The sequence below is a fragment of the Prionailurus bengalensis genome, chromosome D3 (genome assembly GCF_016509475.1).
Source record: "Prionailurus bengalensis isolate Pbe53 chromosome D3, Fcat_Pben_1.1_paternal_pri, whole genome shotgun sequence".
NCBI lineage: Eukaryota > Metazoa > Chordata > Mammalia > Carnivora > Felidae > Prionailurus > Prionailurus bengalensis.
This window is the reverse complement of record NC_057356.1, coordinates 44215383-44229803: the sequence shown is the minus strand read 5'-3', so window position 1 is coordinate 44229803 and position 14421 is coordinate 44215383. Positions and strand designations below refer to the sequence as shown.

At 36.8% G+C, this 14421-nt stretch overlaps 1 protein-coding gene across 4 annotated transcripts in view; it reads right to left on the bottom strand.

Moving 5' to 3' along the window:
* The window catches only part of GREB1L (GREB1 like retinoic acid receptor coactivator), a 178811-nt gene that overhangs the window by 90747 nt on the left and 73643 nt on the right, over positions 1 to 14421 (bottom strand). For all 4 annotated transcript variants that reach the window (XM_043558429.1, XM_043558432.1, XM_043558430.1 and 1 more), the window contains exon 8: positions 2224 to 2352. In XM_043558429.1, coding sequence (XP_043414364.1) covers positions 2224 to 2352 — 129 coding nt within the window. The remainder of the gene's footprint in view (positions 1 to 2223; positions 2353 to 14421) is intronic.

Genomic DNA, 14421 nt, shown 5'->3' with positions numbered 1-14421 from the left:
CCAGACTCTTTAGGGTGTCAGTTATATCCCTCCCCCTGCCCCCACCTCTCCTTAAACCTCCTTTAATCTATAGGATTCCCCTTCTTCTTTTTCTTTCTTCCAGTTAATTTGCTGAAAATCTGGAAGAATTTCTCATTTTCTGAATTTTGCTGATTGACTATCTATGGCATCACTTAATGTCCCCTCTTTCCTATATACTAATTGTTAGATACAGAGGTTGGCTCAGATTCAGGATTGAATTTTGGGGCAAGCATATCTCATAAATAGTGTTATATTCTTCCATCAGCAGGCACATAATAACTGGCTTTCTCTCTTCTTGTCATGTTAAGAAAGAGCAGGGGGTTCAAGAGCTGTTATCTTAATCCTCAAATTATAAAGCTGTCCATCAAGGGGTGCCTGGGTGGCTCAGTTGGTTAAACATCTGACTTTGGCTTAGCTCACAGCTCGTGGGTTCAAGTCCCGCATCGGGCTCTGTGCTGACAGCTCAGAGCCTGGAGCCTGCTTCAGGTCCTGAGTCTCCCTCTCTCTCTGCCCCTCCCCTGCTCATACTCTGTCTCTCTCTGTCTCTCAAAAATGAATAAACATTAAAAAATTTTTTTTAAGTTGTCCATCAATCCATCTGATGGTTTTAGCAACTATGCTGGTTACTGCCAAGATCTATAATTTCACTAATTTTTAAAATATTATAATAACTTGGATTCAGTTTGTTCAAGTCTATAATCTAACCAGAAGGTAGATTCTACAAGAACTGTTGGAACAGAATAAGAAACTTGTCAAGTTTCCAAGAATGATAAGCTCTCTTCTCATTCTTCCTCTGCCTCTCTGACCATTTATTTTCCTTAAACACTGGAATTTTCGAAAATATTATCCTTGTTAACAGCTTGCCTTCTCCTACCTTTCCCCTTAGCAGATACTATTTACTCTGGTGATTTTTTTTTAGGTAGGCTCCAATATGGGGCTTGAACTCAGAACCTTGAGATCAAGACCCAAGTTGAGAACAAGAGTCAGATGCTTAACTGAATGAGCCACACAGGCAACCCCCCACCGGTGATTTTAATCTCATGTACAATAAATTAGATGACTGTTGAGCAGCTCCACTTGGATTATTCCACTTGGGCATTTCAAACTTAACATGTCCAAAGTTGAACTCACAATCTCCTCCTGGAGAACCTGCTCCTTCTTCTGTATTTTCTGTCTTAAGTAATTGCATCACCATTAGCAGAAAGATGGATGCAGACCCGAGACCCCTTCTTACACTTCATGCTTACATTAATCAGACAAATTCTGCTGATTTTACTTCCTGAGTAGTTCTTCAATATGTCTCTTCCTCTACAACCTATTATTATCTAGGTCAAGGACCTCATTCACCTAGACTACTGAAATGACCTCCAACTAGTTTTCCTACCTTTTTTTTTTTTTTTTTTTTTTTTTTCTGCCCAAGTGATCTAACTCAAGTTCAAATCAGACCAGATCAACTCCTGTGTTCCATAAGTTATAGAGTAAAATCCATTCTTCTTAGCTTGGCCTCTTGTGACCCTTTCCTTGCCCACTACTTGCTCCCCTCCTGCCACTCCCTGAGTTTTACGTTTTATGGTTCTAACAAGTCCAAACCAGTGGAAGTTCCTGCACACATCATGCTTCTTCTTTTCTTTCATTTTCCTTTCAAGCTTTGATCTTGGATTTTCCCTGAATTTGAAGTATCTTTCCCCTACTCCTTTGTGCAGTGAATATCTCCTCATAGTTCAAAACCAAGCTCCTCCAAGAACTCATTCTTCATTACTCCCTAAAATGTTGGGCTAAAACTCTCCTTCCTTTGTGCTCCCCCAGCATATTGCTGTATTTACTGTAGTATACTGAAAATAACTTCCTATAGGTCTATCCCCCCAACTAGGTTATTAGTTCATTAGAGGTCAGGGATTGAGCATTATTTATATTTGTATCCTCAGTTCCTCAAAATAGCAGGTACCCAAGAAATGTTTGCTGAACAAAACCAACCTGCTCTGTCTTCCCATGTGCCAAATGTCATTCCTTGACTCTTCTGGTTGGAGCACAGAGAACACAAAGCTTTGTATAATAATACAATATTAGAGACAGCCCCACTTCTGTCTTCAGCTGGAAGGAAAAGAGCTTCTGTTTTCTTGTAGCAAATTGTCAACTGGATTTCACATAAGTCTTTTATAGACTATGTATTTACCAAAGAAATATAAATGAGGAAAACATCACCTGCAGCAAAAGTCTTCCCTACAACCTGCAAAGATAAAGCCAGTGGCTTCACAACATTCTTATTCCGGGTCAGGTCCTGAGCTCCACTTAAATTGATTGCAGAATTAGCTGGACTGAGAATCGGTGAATCTTGAAAATGAAACAGGTTGTTCAAATTAGAAACTATTTTACATGCAGGAAGAAAGTTAATTCATCAAGAAAGAAATGAGAGAAAGCAGATTGTAAAATACCAGTTTTATCCTTGACCTATTTTAAGAAAGTCATTTTCTCTGTATTCAGGTTTCACTTTCTTTGTATGTATTTAACAAACACTATAAGTTACTATGTGCTGGGTACTAGTATATGTACTTTAAATATATCAATTCACTGAGTTCCTATAAAAACTCAATGAGATAGGTAGTATTACTTTAAGGAGTAGTAGTCATTTAACTTGGTCAAAGTCATATGACGTGGCATCAAGGATATCATTATGCGCCATATTAAAACTATCTCAGGGGTGCCTGGGTGGCTCAGTCGGCTTATGTCTGACTCTTGACTTCAGTTCAAGTCATGAGCTCACAGTTCGTGAGAACGAGCACCGAGGGCAGGCTCAGTGCTGATAGGGTAGAAACTGGTTGGGATTCTCTCTCTCTCTCTCTCTCTCTCTCTCCTTCTCTCTCTCCTTCTCTCTCTCCCTCAATAAATAAATAAATAAATAAATAAATAAATAAATAAACATTAAAAAAATCTTCACAGTTCCCCTTAAAGTTGTATTTTAATTAAATATATTTAATTCTATTCAGATGAGTTTGTTATTTAAAAGTTGTTCTGCAAACTAAGTCATTGCAACGTAGGAAGAAGTACTTTCGCTGAAGGAGTTTGCTTTAACTTTTGGAATAAACTTGAATTAATTTACCTATATAATGCTAGGTACATCCAAAATGTGGTTCCCATTTGGATTCAGAAAATAATGCAGCTCAGAAAAAACACATGCCATTTCAGAAACAGGCCATGGGGGATATAAAGACTAAAGCCAAATAGAGTTTTCCAAAATAAGTATAGACCCCCAATCAGTGAGTCTACTCTACCAGAAAGCTTAATCAATTAGTAACAGCAAGGGTCAAAGGGATTGTGAAAATTTGAAAAGAAAAAAATGTTCTAAAGAACAGGATATTGATGGTACTACATTAGGAATTATCTAAAAGATAGTATTTGTATACAATGTGATTACTGATACATCTAATCAGTGTTCCTCATAAGAACTCAAAAAATTGAGTTTTGAATGGCTCAAAAAACTAAAAAACTAAAAAAAGTAAAAAAAAATTGAGTTTTCAACTGGCTTAAAAGAGTTAATGTGCCTCTCTGGGGGCCAGACTTACCACCCAGGAGCAATTTAAGGTCTATAGGAAGAATAGAGGCCAGCAACTGCATATACATTACAACACTGCAGAAAACTGAAGACAGTTTTTTATGTCTTATAGGATAGGAATCCTAGGGGAGTCTGATGTGCTATTATATAGGTTAGTCATTATGTTTTGGGCCACAATTGTATTGTTTGGAACAAGACTAGTAACTTACTATAGTGGTTTATACCTATAATTTTAGCATATTTCTAATAGTCCAGGTAAACATATAGGTGAAAAGTAGTTGATCAATTATGAAGGGCTGATTTTTACCTTATTTTTTCAAATCACTGAATGCAAATTAGCACAGACCAATATTTTTAAAATAATGAAAAGGAAAAAAATTAATGTACAAAAATCAGTCTTCATATATATAAACAACAATAAATAGATAAATGCCTAGGAATAAGCTTAATAAGAAATGTACAAAACTATATGGAGAAAACTTTACGAAACTTCTTAATATAATGTCCGGGATTTGTTTCATCTATTTGCTTATTTATTTATTTATTATCAAACCTGCTTTATTGCATGTTTTAGCACAATTGTTCCAAGCAAAAACCATCGTTTTATGTTAACCATATTGCATTCATTTGCACACCTAAAGTGTCATTTCTCCAGTTATTTTACCAGAGCCACGTTTACAATTATCTGTAAGGTCAAATCTATTTTTGTAATACATTTTAATTTATTTCTTATTTTATATATATATATATATATATATATATATATATATATATATATATATAATTTATTGTCAAATTGGTTTCCATACAACACCCAGTGCTCATCCCAACAGGTCCTCCTCAATGCCCATCACCCACTTTCCTTTCTCCCCCACCCCTCATCAACCCTCAGTTTGTTTTCAGTATTCAAGAGTCTCTTATAGTTTGCCTCCTTCCCTCTCTGTAACTTTTTTTTTTCCCCCTTCCCCTCCCCACTGGTCCTCTATTAAGTTTCTCAGGATCCACATAAGAGTGAAAACATATGGTATCTATCCTTTTCCACCTGATTTATTTCACTTAGCATAATACTCTCCAGTTCCATTCACATTGCTACAAATGGCCAGATTTCATTCTTTCTCATCGCCAAGTAGTATTCCATTGTATATATAAGCCATATCTTTTTTATCTGTTTGTCAGTTGATGGACATTTAGTCTCTTTCCATAATTTGGCTATTGTTGAAAGTGTTGCTATAAACATGGGGGTATAAGTGCCCTTATGCATCAGCATTCCTGTATCCCTTGGGTAAATTCCTAGCAGTGCTATTGCTGGGTTATAGGGTAGGTCTATTTTTAATTTTTTGAGGAACCTCCACACTGTTTTCCAGAGTGGCTACACCACTTTGCATTCCCACCAACAGTGCAACAAGGTTCCCGTTTCTCCACATCCTTGCCAGCATCTGTAGTCTCCTGATTTGTTCATTTTAGCCACTCTGACCAGTGTGAGGTGGTATCTTGGTGTGGTTTTGATTTGTATTTCCATGATGAGGAGTGACATTGAGCATCTTTTCATGTGCCTGTTGGCCATCTGGATGTCTTCTTTAGAGAAGCGTCTATTCATGTCTTCTGCCCATTTCTTCATGGGATTATTTGTTTCTCAGGTGTGGAGTTTGGTGAGTTCTTTGTAGATTTTGGATACTAGCCCTTTATCCAATATGTCATTTGCAAATATCTCTTCCCTTTCCATCGGTTGCCTTTTAGTTTTGTTGATTGTTTCCTTTGCAGTGCAGAAGTTTTTATCTTGATGAGGTCCCAGTAGTTCATTTTTGCTTTTAATTCCTTTGCTTTGGAGATGTGTCAAGTAAGAAATTGCTGCTGCTGAGGTCAGAGAGGTTTTTCCTGCTTCTCCTCTAGGGTTTTGATGGTTTCTTGTCTTACATTCAGGTCCTTCATCCATTTTGAGTTTATTTTTGTGAATGGTGTAAGAAAGTGGTCTAGTTTCATTCTTCTGCATGTTGCTATCGAGTTCTCCCCGCACCATCTGTTAAAGAGACTGTCTTTTTTCCATTGGATATTCTTTCCTGCTTTATCAAAGATTAGTTGGCCCTACATTTGTGGGTCTAATTCTGGAGTCTCTATTCTATTCCATTGGTCTATGTGTCTGTTTTTGTGCCAATACCATACTGTCTTGATGATTACAACTTTGTAGTAGAGGCTAAAGTCTGGGATTGTGATGCCTCCCGCTTTGGTTTTCTTCTTCAATATTACTTTGGCTATTCGGGGTCTTTTGTAGTTCCATACAAATTTTAGGATTGCTTGTTCTAGCTTCAAGAAGAATCCTGGTGCAATTTTGACTGGGATTGCATTGAATGTGTAGATTACTTTGGGTAGTATTGACATTTTAACAATATTTATTCTTCCAATCCATGAGCACGGAATGTTTTTCCATTTCTTTGTATCTTCTTCAATTTCCTTCATAAGCTTTCTATAGTCAGGATTTGTTTTAAAATACTGATGGAAGAGGGCACCTGGGTGGCTCAGTCAGGTAAGCGTCCAACTTCAGCTCAGGTCATGATCTCATGGTTCATGGGTTTAAGCCTCACATCAGGCTCTGTGCTGACAGCTTGGAGCCTGGAGCTTGCTTCAGATTCTGTCTGCCTTCAGATTCTGCCTCTCTCTCTGCCCTTCCCCCACTTGCCCTCTGTCTCTCTCTCTCAAAAATAAATAAACATTAAAAAAATTTTAAAGTAAAATATTGAGGGAAGGAAGGGGAAAGGAAATAAGACTAAATAATATTGGCCATGTGCTCATAATTTTGCAGTCAAATGCTCTTCCACTCATGTGCTCATAATTTTAAAGCTTGGTCTATGGTTTTGGTTCATAATATTAGTCTATTTTTTTTAAGTTTTAATTTAAATTCCAGTTAGTTACAGACAGTGTAATATTAGTTTCAGGTGTACAATATAGTGATTCAACACTTCCATACGACCCCCAGTACTCATCAAAACATATGCACTCATTAATTCCCATCACCTATTTAACCCATTCCCCCACCCACCCACTTCTGGCAACCATTAGTTTGTTCTCTAGAGTTTAGAGTCTGTTTCTTGGTTTGCCTCTCTCTCTCTCTCTTTTTTTTTTCCCTTTACTTGTTTGCTTTGTTTCTTAAATTCCACATGAGTGAAATCATATGGTATTTGTCTTCCTCTGACTTACTTCATTAGGCATAATACTGGCCAGCTCCATCAATGTTATTGCAAATGGCAAAATTTCATTTTTTTAATCACTGAGTAATATTCTATGATATATCTATCTATCTATCTATATATCTATCTATCTATCTATATATCACATCATATCTTTTTTATTCATTCATCAGTTGATGGACACTTGGGCTGTTTCCATAATTTGGCTTTGGAGATGATGCTGCTGTAAACACTGGGGTGCATGTATCTCTTTGTATTAGTATTTTTGTATTCTTTGGGTAAATACCTAGTAGTGTAATTACTGGATTTTAGGGTTGTTCAATTTATAACTTTTTGAGGAACCTCCATACTGTTTTCCACAGTGGCTGCACCAGTTTGCATTCCCACCAACAGTGCATGTGGGGTTCCCCTTTTTCACATCCTCACCAACACCTGTTGTTTCTTGTGTTGTTGATTTTACCCATTCTGACAGGTGTGAGGTGATATCTCATTGTAGTTTTGATTTGCATTTCCCTCATAATACGTGATGATGAGCATCTTTTCATGTGTCTGTTGGCCACCTGTATATCTTCTTTGGAAAAATGTCTATTCATGTCTTCTGCCCATTTTTCAACTGGATTATTCATTTTTTAGATGTTTAATTTTATAAATTCTTTATATATTTTGGATACTGACCCTTTATCAGATACGTCCTTTGCAAATATCTTCTCCTATTCCACAGGCTGCCTTTTAGTTTTGTTGATTGCTAGTCTATTTTTATATGTATTTTAACTTTTCATATTAAAGATTTATAAAAATTAAAAAATATTTACTTCTGAATATCATGAAAATAGACTTGAACAAATGTCAAGATATACCAAGTTTCTGAGCAGGAACATTCAATGTCAAAAAGATTAAGTCATGGGGCAGCTGGATGGCTCGGTTGGTTAAGCATCTGACTCCTGATTTGGGCTCAGGTCATGCTCTCATGGTCTATGAGATCAAGCCTTGCATTGGGCCCAGTGCTGACAGCATGGAGCTGTTTGGGATTCTCTCTCTCCCTCTCTCTCTACCCCTCTCCCACTCATGCATGCTCTCTCTTTCTCTTTCAAAATAAATAAACTTTAAAAAAGATGAAATCAAGCTAGGTTAATTTATGAATTTAATGTGATCCTAGAAAAATACCAACGGGTTTAGATATTATTAGAATAACTACTAGAATTCTTAGAATGTTTATAAAGTAGGTAAACTGATGTAATGTTGATAAGGAAAAAAAGGAAACATACAAGGATAGCTGGAAACATTCTGAAAAATAAGAGAAATGAGGGGAGCCTAATATGACATAATAAGGCTTATAAAACCTCAGTCAATAAATACTGTAGTCTTGGTGCATTAGTAGACAAATAGAATAATACAACAAAAAAGGCAGTAAGAAATAGATGCAAATACACAAGAGAATTTATATAAGATAAAAGTAGCTCAAAGCCACAATGAAGATGAACGCATTCAATAAACTGTATTGAGGCCATTGGATATACAAGAAAAAAGTTAAGATGGACCCACATCTTAAGACTAAGCACCAAAAAAGTCAAATGGACAATAGATATAAATTCAAAAACTGAAGATATAGAAATAATAAGACACAACATGGAAGAGTTATCACCTTAAAATGGAAAAGGGCAAACTATTGGTCAAAACACATAACCCATTAGAAAAAGGTTTATATAGGGGCACCTGGGTGGCTCAGTCGGTTAAGGAGCCGACTTCGGCTCAGGTCACGATCTCGCGGTCTGTGAATTCGAGCCCCACGTCGGGCTCTGTGCTGACCGCTCAGAACCTGGATTCTGTGTCTCCCTCTCTCTCTGACCCTCCCCCGTTCATGCTCTGTCTCTCTCTGTCTCAAAAATAAATAAACGTAAAAAATTTTTTTTAAATAAAAAAAATAAAAAAAGAAAAAGGTTTATATATATAATTCAGCTACATAAAAATTAAAAAAAATATGTATGAGAAAACATACTATATCCATGCAAACAATAGCTAGAGAGGACTGGAGTAGCCATACTAGTATCAGAAAAAAATAGACTTTAAGACAAGAATTGTTATTAGAGAAAAAGAAGGATATTTTATATTGATAAAAGGATTAATTAACTAGGAAGACATAAAAATTAAAAACATACATGCACCTAAAAAGAGCCCCAAATTCGTGAAGCAAAGACTGACAGAATTGAAGAGAGAAATAAGCAATTCAATAGTAATCGATTGAGACTATAATATGCCACTTTCAATAATGAATAGAAAAAGTAGGGAGGTGATCAACAAGGAAACAGAATACTTGAACAACACTATAAATCAACTAGACCTAACTGAAAGCAATAAAACATTCTCCCACCAAAAGCAGAATACAGGGGCGCCTGGGTGGCGCAGTCGGTTAAGCATCCGACTTCAGCCAGGTCACGATCTCGCGGTCCGGGAGTTCGAGCCCCGCGTCGGGCTTTGGGCTGATGGCTCAGAGCCTGGAGCCTGTTTCCGATTCTGTGTCTCCCTCTCTCTCTGCCCCTCCCCCGTTCATGCTCTGTCTCTCTCTGTCCCAAAAATAAATAAACGTTGAAAAAAAAATTTAAAAAAAGCAGAATACATATTCTTCTCAAGTGCACAGGGAAAATTCTCGAGTATAGACAATATGTTAGATGATAAAATAAGCCTCAATAAACTTAAAGGAAATTACATTCTACAAACTACATTCTCTAACCTCAATGGCCTCAAATGAGCGATCAATTACAGAAGGAAATTTGAAAATTCACAAATATGTGGCAATTAAACAAGGCACTCCTAAATAACCAATGAGTCAAAGAAGAAATCACAAGGGAAACTAGATATCACTTTAAGATAAATTAAAATGAGAGGTGCCTGGGTGGCTCAGTTGGTTAAGTGTCTGACTTCAGCTCAGATTATGATCTCACGGTTCATGAATTTGAGCCCCGCATGAGGCTCTGAACTGACAGCATGGAGCCTGCTTGGAATTCTCTCTCTCTTCTCTTTCTACCCCTCGCCAACTCTCTCTCTCTCTCTCAAGATAAATAAATGAACTTAAAAAAAAAAAAAAAGATTGGCATGCTGGTGTGGTTCAGTCAGTTAAGCGTCTGACTTTGGCTCAGGTCATGATCTCGTGGTTCATGAGATGGAGCCTAGCATCAGGCTCTACACTGGCAGAGCAGAGCCTGCTTGGGATTCTCTCTCTGCCCTCCCCCACTTGTGTGCGTTCTCTCTCTCTCTCTCAAAATAAATAAATAAACATTTTTTAAAAACATAAATGAAAATGAAAAAACAACATATGGAAACTTATGAGATGCCATTAAAGAAGTGCTCACAGGGAAATTTATCGCTGTGAGTGCCTATATCAAAACAGAAGAAAACTCTCAACTAACCTCTATCTTAAAAAACTAGAAAAGAGCAAACTAAACTCAAAGTAAGCAGAAGAAAGGAAATAATAAAGACTACAGCAGAAATGAGTGAAATAGGGAACAGAGAAACAAGAGCAAAAATTAACAAAACCAAGTTTGTTTTTTGAGTAGACAAAATTGACAAACTTTTAGTTAGATTGGCCAAGAAAAAGAAAAGATGCAAATTACTAAAATAAAAAATGAACAAGAGGGTATCACTGGCAACTTTCTATGCCATTATTACAGACTGAATTGTGTTCCCTCCCCCAAAAAACTCATATTTTGAAACCTTAATGCCTAGTACCTTTGAATGTGACAGTATTAGGGCACTTGAGTGGCTCAGCTGGTTGAGCATCTGACTCTTGATTTTGGATCATGTCATGATCCCAGGGTCATGGGATTGAGTCTTGTGTCAGGATTCATTCTCTCTCCCTCTACCCCTCTCCCTCTGCCTCTCGTCCTCTCTCTCTCTTTCTCTCTCAAATAAAAAATAGAGAATATATATATAAAGAATGTGACAGAATTTGGAGATAGCATCTTTAAAGAGGTAATTAAGATTAAAGAAGGTCATGAGGGTTGGGTGTTCATCTGACTGGTGTTCTTATAAGAAGAGGAAGAGACACCAGGGATGTACACATACACAGAGGAAGGGCCATATGAAAATGTAGGAAGAAGGCAGCTATCTGCAAGCCAAGGAAAACCCAACCCTACTGTACCTTGATCTTGGACTTGCAGCCTCTAGAACTTTGAGAAAATAAATTTCTGTTGTTTAAGCCACTCAGTCTGTGATATTTTGTTATGGCAGCCCTGGCATACAGACATTTAATTATATAACTCAAATGAAGTGGATAAAAAAAATACTAAGGAATACACTACAAAACTACTAGGGTTAATAAATGAGTTCACCAAAATTGCAGGATAGAAGATCAAGATACATTCATCAACTGTATTCCATGCACTTGTAATAAACGATACAAAAGTAAAATTAAGAAAAAGCTTCTTCCATTTAAATAGCATCAGAAAAATTAAATACTTAGGAATAAATTTAATACAAGAACTATAAAACTTATACTAAGAAAACTATAAAACATTATCAATAATTTTTTTAAAGATTTTAAAAGAATTGAAAGACATCTCATGCTCATGGGTCAGAAGACTTATTATTGTTAAGATGGCAATATTCCCCAAATTGTTCTAAAATTCCAGTGCAAGCCATATCAGAATTCCAGCTAATTTCTTTGCAGAAATTGACAAGCTAATCATAAAATCCATTTGGAAGTGCAAAGGACCCAGAATAGCAAAACAGTCTTGGAAAAGAAAGACAAAACTGGAGGATTCACATTTCATCATTTCAGAACTTCATATAAAGCTACAATTAACACACAGGGTGGCATTGACAAAAGGGTAGACAAACAGATCAATGGAATAGCACTTAGAGTCCAGAAATAAGTCATTGCATATTATGGGTAATTACATTTTTTTTAGGTTTATTTATTTTTAAGAGAGAGAGTGCACAAGGGGAGGAGGGGCAGAGAGAGAGAGGGAGACACAGAATCTAAAGCAGGTTCCAGGCTCTGAGCTGTCAGTGCAGAGACTGACGCGGGTTTCAAATCCATGAACTTCAAACCCACGACCTGTGAGATCATGACCTGGGCTGAAGTCAGACACTTAACTGACTGAGCCACCCAGGTACCCCAGGCAATTAAATTTTGGCAAGGGTGCCACAAAAATTCAATAGGTAAAAAAACCAGTCTTTTCACAAATGATTATGGGACAACTGGAAATTCCCATGTGAAAGAATAAACTTGGACCTCTTCTTCACACCATATACAGAAGTTAACCAAAAAATTAACCAAAAAACAACTAGATGTAAGAGCTAAAACTGTAACTCTCAGGGGCAGCTGGCTGGCTCAGTCAGTAGACTGTGCAACTCTTGATCTTAGGGTCGTGAGTTCAAGCTCCACATTGGGTGTAGAGATTACTTAAATAAAGACTTAAAAAAATAATAAAATTATAACACTCTCAGAAGGAAAATAAGAGTAAATGTTCATGGCCTTGGATTAGGCAATGGTTTCTTACATATGACACCAAAAGCACAAGCAACGAAAGAAAAAAATAAATGAACTGAACTTCACGAAAAAAAAATTGTGCTTCAAAGGACACCATCAAGAGAGTGAAAAGACTACCCATCAAGTGGGAGAAATATTTGCAACTCATATAGTTGATAAAGGACTTGTATCGACTATGTATAGAAAACCCTTACAACTCAAATTAGAAAGATACATAACTCAACTAAAAAATGGGCAAATGATTTGTATAGACATTTCTCCAAAGAAGATGTACAAATGACCAACAAGTGCATGAAACAAATAACTCATGATTAGCCAATGGAGAAATACAAATCAATGAGGGGTGCCTGGGTGGCTGAATCAGTTCAGCATCCAACTCTTGATTTCAGTCTCAGATCATGATCTCACAGTTGATGAGATTGAGCCCCACGTTAGGCTCTCAGCTGACAATGTGGAGACTGCTTCGGATTTTCTCTTTCCTTCTCTTTCTAGCCCTCCCCCACTCATGCTCTCTCTCTCAAAATAAATAAATATTAAAAAAAATAAAAATGCTTTATAAAAAAAAGCCACAATGAGATATTACTTCATGCCCACTAGAATGCCTAAACTAAAAAAAAGACAGACAGTAAGGACTATTGGTGAGGATATGGAGAAATTGGAACCCTCACACATTGTTAGTAGGAATGTAAAATGGTACAGACATTTTGAAAACAGTTCCTCAAATGGGTATATACAGTTACCATATGACCCAGAAATTCCACTCATAGGTAGGAAATGAGAAACAAGGGAAAATATATGTCTACACAAAAATCTGTGCACAAATGTTCATAGCAGCATCATTAATAATAGCCTCAAAGCAGAAACAATCCAAATGTCCATCAACTGATAAATGGATAAATAAAATACGGTATATCCATAAAATGGGATTTTTTTCAGCAGCAAAAAGGAATGAAGTACTGATACATACTGAACTATGGATGAACCTTGAAAACAATATGCCAAATTAAAGAAGCCAATCACAAAGGGCCGTATGTTGTATGATTCCATTTATATGAAATGCCCAGAATAGACAAATTCATAAAAATAGTGGATTTGTAGTTCCCAGGGGCTGGGAGCAGAGGACTGAAATAGAGAATGACTGATAATGGATACAGGGTTTCTCTTGGATGAAAATGTTCTGAAATTTATTGTGGTGATGGCTGTAAAATTCTGCAAATATACTGAAAACCATTAATTGTATACTTTTAATGGGTAAGTTGTAAGATATATGAATTATATCTCAATAAAGTTATTATTTTAAAAACAGTATAAGCAAAATTATAAACCAGGGATAATATTTATAACTTACAATTACACTATGCTCCTATCAACAGAAGTCAATAAGAGAATAGATTACTGTTGGAGATACACTGTTGCCCCATACCACATCCCTTTGGCCCACCTTTGATTTCAGCAGGTGCTATGGTGGACAGTTCTATGTGAGCTCCAATTCCTGGGGCAGCATCTTACCTCAAGCTTATATCTAGCTTCTTTGAGCTTTTTATCTCAAGGGCTTCTCCAAGGCCATCAAGCTCTGAGCCCTATGTTGTGGTCCAGAAGTGTGAAGAACTATGACACCTCTGGGGCAGCCCTCAACTAATGAAGGACTAAGAATAAATGTCCTAGCCTTCCATTCTTTGGAAGGACAATTCTGGGAGGCATTCTGCATGCTTCTTAGAAAACCTGGTAGATTCCAACCCCCCTGGTTTATAGCAACTACACAGAAAATACACTCTTAGGTTGGCTTACTCCTGCTTGCAGGCATCACTTCCCAAATAAACCACTGGCACCCAAATCTTTTCTTTGGGTTATTATTCCAGCAGAACCCAAACTATGACACAAGTCAAGGTAAAGGAACTTTCAGTGCATAGAAAGAAGATGTAAATAGCTTTTAAAAAAATGTAAAGATGCTCGATGTCAACAAGGAAAATGCAAATTAAAACCACACTCAGATATTATTTTTCACCCATCAGATTGACAACATCCAGAAGTTCAATAATAAACTTTGTCAGTGAGCTGCTATGGAAATACAAACTGACACACATGTACTGGTAGAATCTCCATGGAAAGTAATTTACAGCATTTATAGGAATTACAAATGAGTACATGTTTGACCCAGTAATTCCTGGGTATTTATGTGC